The 6459-nt window shown below is 42.3% G+C and overlaps 1 protein-coding gene across 1 annotated transcript; it reads left to right on the plus strand.

Moving 5' to 3' along the window:
* Positions 1 to 587: 587 nt before the first annotated feature.
* LOC142242444 (uncharacterized) lies at positions 588 to 5867 on the plus strand. Its single transcript, XM_075314020.1, has one exon. It carries the CDS (start codon positions 588 to 590, stop codon positions 5865 to 5867), a length of 5280 nt encoding a protein of 1759 aa, XP_075170135.1.
* Positions 5868 to 6459: the final 592 nt, after the last annotated feature.

Genomic DNA, 6459 nt, shown 5'->3' on the forward strand with positions numbered 1-6459 from the left:
CTCCAACTAGATTTCGCAGCAGAACTTCATACTGCTCTGCTTGCGTTTCTTTCTACGTTTATGCATTTTTGGGTCAATGAACTTTAATTTCATACTTTCTCCAATCAGCTGTTGTGCTATTGATGGAAACCATTATATGCTGTATACTGCTGGTAGACAAAATAGGAGCATTTTCCTTTTCTTTAAATGCATGCATGTTTAAACAGTGTTTTTCTTACCAAATTTTGTTGTGTGTTTATGCTACGGGGTATAATTGATCAAATATAGGATTTGACTCATATGTGCCTTTGCACATATTCTTTTGATTGAATTTGAACACACATATATTATATCACTGGTTGCGATACACCGAGAATTTTCCTATTTTTATTTGCGAATTTTGGATTATTGGGATTCGAAAATTTTCCATTTCCTCGCAATAAATTTTTTTTCTTGAGTTCAGAATTTTGTCTTCTGATGACCATTGTTACAAGCTGTCTCTATCAACAAATAGCGGAGTATCGTAATATCTTAATTTTTTTTGAGAATTAACTCGTATAACGTTTTTCGAGATTTTCGTAATAATATAAACGTACTTTTGTCTCGAAATGTCCCTTGATAAATACATCCGTCTAGCCGATAGGCTGGTTGAGTTTGAGGCCACCTTAAAGGATAAAAGAACACCCCTGACTTCTAAATTCGTTATTGAGGCTTATAAAGTGGAGGCTAAAGATCTGTGGGACAGATTGAAGCCTGTCTATGAAGAATGCCTTGCAGATATGGAGAGCGAGGCTTATGAAGAGGAACAGGAGTCAGGGGGGTCTTCCAAAAGGAGTGAAGAAAGGGGTTCAGCGAGAGCAGCTGAAGTTGAAATGGTAAAGTCCAAATTTAATAGCGCTTTTGCTAGTTATTGTCGGTGTGTTGAGCATTTGGGGGTTTTGCTACAGGAATTAACAGTCACTGTCCCTGACGTGAGTCCAATGCCAGTACAAGGTTTTAAACTTCCACCTTGCGAAGTGCCAATTTTTAGTGGTGATTATCCCTCATGGCCGACGTTTAGGGATATGTTCACCGCTGTGTGTATCCAGAATCCCAGACTCAGCCCAGTTGAGAAATTGTTTCATTTATACCAAAGGACTAAAGGGGAACCCAACGACATCGTGAGAAAGTTGCCCCTCACTAATGAAAATTTTTCCATCGCTTGGAAAAACCTCACTCAAAGATATGAGAACAAAAGAGTTTTAGTTAATATTCAATTGAAAACTCTTTTCAATTTACCCACTATTTCGGTTGAGTCCAGTAGTTCATTAAAAGGATTACAAAGAGATATTAACGGTTGTATATCCTTGTTAAAACTCCACGACATCGATATTCAAAGTTGGGACCCAATATTTGTTTTTGTCTGTTGTAATAGGCTCCCCGACGTTACATTGACTTTGTGGGAGCAGACACTTGAGAATAAAACTCAACTCCCAAAATGGTCTGATATTGATTCTTTTTTGACTAACCGTCACAGAACATTAGAATCAGTATCAGAGATTCGGAGGAAAGAGGGTAGTACCCGGAATGTAGGTCCGAAACAGGTTTCCACGAATAATTCGGGTTCGGGAGGTAGCGGTAAGACAGTGAAAACATTTCAAAACAAAGTCAACGAAATTTCGTGCCGCTTATGTCCAAACGAGAAACATGCTTTCAGAAAATGTCCTAAATTTCTGGGAATGAATCCAAACCAACGACTTAAAGAAATCAAGAAGTTGAGTCTATGCCTCAACTGTTTTTCGAAGGTACATTCGGTGAAGAATTGTACAAGTAAATACACATGTTTCAAATGCAATCAACGCCACAATACATTACTTCATCGCGATCAGGTTCCTCTTAACTCGGTCCAGTCAAACCGGGAGAATTCTACGGCTGTAACTCCTTTGCCAACTTTCAATGATCATAGGTTGTCCTCTATACAGTCCACTAATACTGGCAGTGGAGTTGTACAGACCTGTTTTTCGAGCCAATGTAAGGCTGTCCTTTTGGGTACTGCTTTGGTTAAAGTCGGTCATAATGGGATGACATACATGGCCCGCGCATTAGTGGATTCTGGTTCGGAAGGAACTTTTATATCGGAACGATTGTTCCACAGCCTAAAACTTCCGTCCAGGCGAACATCGGCCACGGTATCGGGCCTGAACAATACTACTTCGGCTTCCGTTCAAAGGGAATGTATGTTCGATTTGACTTCCAACTCAGACGGCGTGTTCCAGCTATCCGCGACGGCCTTAGTTGTTCCTCATCTGTCTGGCAATCTGCCATCGCGAACTTTTAATCCTTCTGTGTTGATAGAGATACCGGATATACCTCTAGCGGATCCTCGGTTCTTTGAGAGCTCGAGGATCGACTTGCTGATAGGTGGGGACTTGCTCCCCTCAGTAATGTTGTCCGGTGTTAGGCGACAAGTTTGTGGTACCTTAGTTGCACAGGAAACAGTTTTTGGGTGGATCCTTACGGGTCCCATCCCGAATGAAGTTCCCGAACCATCTTATAAGATTTTATCCAATTTCTGCGAAATCTCCTTAGACAAAGAAATTTCTCGTTTTTGGGAGGTGGAAGACCTTCCACGGAAGACTTTTCTGTCTACTGCTGATCAATTTTGTGAGGACTTATATATGTCCACGACTACTAGGAATTCGGAGGGCCGATACATAGTCCATCTCCCTTTTAAGGACACGTCCCCCCGGGTTGTAAGAATTGGCGAATCCCGAAAAAGCGCCATGGCGCAATTTTTTCGAAATGAATCCCGTCTTCTACGAACTCCCGAATTCAAAGTGGAGTACGATAAGGTGGTTGAAGAATATGAAACTTTAGGTCATATGTCCGAAGTATCTCCGCCTGAGCCCTCCGATGGTTCCGAATATTATTATCTTCCGCATCATGCAGTTGTAAGGCCAGATAGCACAACGACAAGAGTCCGGGTTGTCTTCAATGCTTCTTCACCCACATCCAATGGGTCAAGCCTGAATGACATTTTGCATGCAGGTCCTATATTGCAACAGGATCTTATAGTACTTATCCTTAGGTGGAGATTCTATCGTTATGTCTTTAATGGAGACATAACAAAGATGTATAGACAAATATTAGTCCATCCTGACCATAGACCATTCCAACGCATTTTATTTCGAAAGGATCCAAACGACTGTATCAAGGATTATCAACTTGATACGGTCACTTTCGGTGTAAACTGTGCACCATTTCTGGCCATTAGGACAATTAGACAATTAGCAGATGATATCCGTTCAACATATCCCCTTGCATCAGATATACTTATGAATTCGATGTATGTCGACGACGCTTTGGCAGGTGGACATTGCATTGTCGATGCAATTGAATCCAGGGACCAATTAATAGCCGCTTTGAAGTCCGCCGGTTTTTCAATGAGAAAATGGACCTCCAATTCGAAGCAAGTTCTTTCAGGTCTTCCTCCATGTCAACTTCTCTCTGAAGATTTCCTAGAATTTGATGATCGGAGTGTAACGAAAACATTAGGAATACGCTGGAATGCTTCATCCGACTCATTCTTCTTTTCGACGGTTGATTTTCCAATTAATTCCACCTACACGAAGAGGGAAGTGCTTTCACGAATATCAAGACTTTTTGATCCAGCTGGCTGGCTAGCTCCATGCATCATTCTGGCAAAGATAATAATGCAACGGATCTGGGCCGAGGGTACAAAATGGGATGAGACGATTTCGTCCGAATCATTAGTCAGCTGGAAGTCTTTTGAGTCCTCGTACCCATTGATAAACAGTATTAGAATTCCTCGTTGGGTTCGGTACACACCAGAGTGCAAAGTTCAATTCCATGGGTTTTGCGACGCCTCTGAAAAGGCGTACGCAGCAGCCCTTTACATTCGCATAGTCGAAGGCGAATCTGTTTCAGTCCACTTAGTCTCATGCAAGACTAAAGTGGCGCCGCTCAAAACAATCTCAATTCCGAGGCTCGAACTTTGCGGGGCTACACTTCTTTCAGAGATGATCGACCACCTTATTCCACAGCTTCGTGTTCCCAAGTATTCAATTTCGTGTTGGACCGACTCGACTATTGTCTTGTCGTGGCTAAGTAAGCCTCCCAATTTTTGGTCAACTTTTGTCGCTAACCGTGTGTCGAAAATTACGCAAATTATATGTCCGGCAAACTGGTACCATGTAAGATCGGAATTCAATCCAGCTGACATGGCAAGTAGAGGAATGGATCCGCAGGGTCTCAAGGATAACGAATTGTGGTGGAAAGGACCACCATGGCTTAGTGGTCCGGAAAAGGACTGGCCACGAATGAGCGTCGACCCTTCTGATACATTAGAGGTCGAAAAGAGAAACATAAAGGTTCATTTCGCCTATTTTGCGAACTTCAATGATATACTTGAGAGGTTTTCCTCACTTCCTAGAGCGATCCGAGTTGTTGCCTATATATACCGTTTTTTCTTTGCCACTCATCCGAAATTTCGTAATAATAATCACCGAGATTCAACAAAGATTTCCACGGCCGAAGTTTTGATGGTTCAAAACAGACTCATTGTCATGACACAAAAAGCGACCTTTCCGCATGAATACTTAGCCCTATCTGCAAAGAAACAACTATCATCAAATAGCCCCATATTAAGTTTGAATCCATTTATTGATGCGGACGGCGTCATTCGGATTAGTGGTAGACTCGAGTCATCTCCAGCCTTGTCGTATAACGAGAGACACCCCATCCTCCTTCCTTACAATTGCCAATTATCTCGTTTATTAGTAAGATTTATTCACGAAATCTCCATCCATGGGGGGAATCAATTGGTCCTCAGACTTATACGCTCTAAATATTGGATCATTAAGGTTAAAAACTTGATTAAGACAACTATTAACAAGTGTAAACCTTGCGTCATCTATAAACACAAGTGTCAGAATCAGCTAATGTCCGCACTGCCCCCAGAAAGATCCGAAATTTCAAGACCGTTTGCCCATACTGGAATTGACTTTGCGGGCCCTTTTGATATAAAGCATTATACTGGTCGATGTTGTCGCATATCAAAAGGGTACGTGTGTGTGTTTGTATGCTTCTCCACAAAAGCAATCCATTTGGAGGCCACCTCGGATCTCTCCACAGAGACCTTTCTTGCTGCGTTTAGTAGATTTGTCTCCAGAAGGGGTTGTCCCCTTCATGTTCACTCTGACAATGGTACAAACTTTGTGGGTGCATCCAAATCCTTGGCTAAAGACTTCGTCCAAATGTCGCAACAAACAGTCCAATCCATATATGGGTTTCAAGGTCTAACTTGGCACTTTATTCCACCTGGGGCACCTCATATGGGAGGTCTCTGGGAGGCTGGAGTAAAAAGTTTTAAAACCCATTTTCGCAAGGTAGCCGGTCAATTCAAACATACATTCGAGGAGTTTCAGACATTACTTACAAGAATTGAAGCATGCCTAAATTCCCGCCCATTATGTCCTATCTCCGAGGAGCCGTCCGACCTCTCCGCCCTTACACCTGGTCATTTCCTAATCGGAACTCCAATTCTAGTACCTGTGGACCCAGATCTTAGAGATTCCGCAACTTCTTTGATTAACCGATGGCAGCGAGTGAAAGTACTCCATCAAAATTTCTGCCTACGGTGGAAAGAGGAGTACCTAAAGGAGCTCCATAAGCGCTACAAGTGGAAGAGACCCACCGAAAATATATGTAACGACATGATGGTTGTCATTAAGGATGAGAATTTGCCCCCTACAGCTTGGCGTTTGGGCAGAGTTGTGAAAGTTCACCCAGGGCCGGATGGCCGCGTCCGTGTCGCGGACATTCTGACCGCAAAGGGAACTATAACACGGCCAATTGTTAAATTAGTTGTTCTTTCCAACGATTCCTAGAAAAATATTTATACAACCCTTCAATATCTTCTACCAATACTCTACTAAATGATAATCTACCACAGGTTCAAAAATGCGCAATCATACTAAACAAAATACTGCTGGCTCATATGTATGCCGTCTATGTAGGCATCCCCATGCATTGAGGAAATGTCGCAGATTTTTGGAGATGAATACCGTGAAACGACGTCAAGTGGTAGACACATACGGATACTGTAAAAACTGCCTTGCACACACTCATTCCCAGGGCAGATGTTTTACGACTACAGGTTGCCGGTACTGTCATCGAAACCACCACAGTCTACTCCACACCCATGAGAGATTAAAACAATCACAACCGACGTCAAATAAAAGGCCTTCTACATTGAGGCCCTTAAATAAAAGAGACCGCTCATCAATTCGATACACCCGAGCTCCTAGATCCAATTCCGTAAATTCGAAGCATGTTTCATCCACTATTCCAGCTAAATCCAAATCCACATCAAATTCGTCGACTGTTTCCTTGTCTTCTATCCTTAAGCAAAACAATATTACCTTGCTCCCTACAGCATTAGTACGCCTAAAATTTAAAGACGAAAAGTATAAGGTGCGC

The sequence above is a fragment of the Haematobia irritans genome, unplaced genomic scaffold, assembly GCF_050003625.1.
Source record: "Haematobia irritans isolate KBUSLIRL unplaced genomic scaffold, ASM5000362v1 scaffold_154, whole genome shotgun sequence".
In the NCBI taxonomy this organism is placed as follows: Eukaryota; Metazoa; Arthropoda; class Insecta; order Diptera; family Muscidae; genus Haematobia; species Haematobia irritans.

Bases quoted from the DNA above. Each gene is read 5' to 3' on its own strand.
- LOC142242444 (XM_075314020.1), top strand. From the start codon at position 588: ATGTCCCTTGATAAATACATCCGTCTAGCCGATAGGCTGGTTGAGTTT.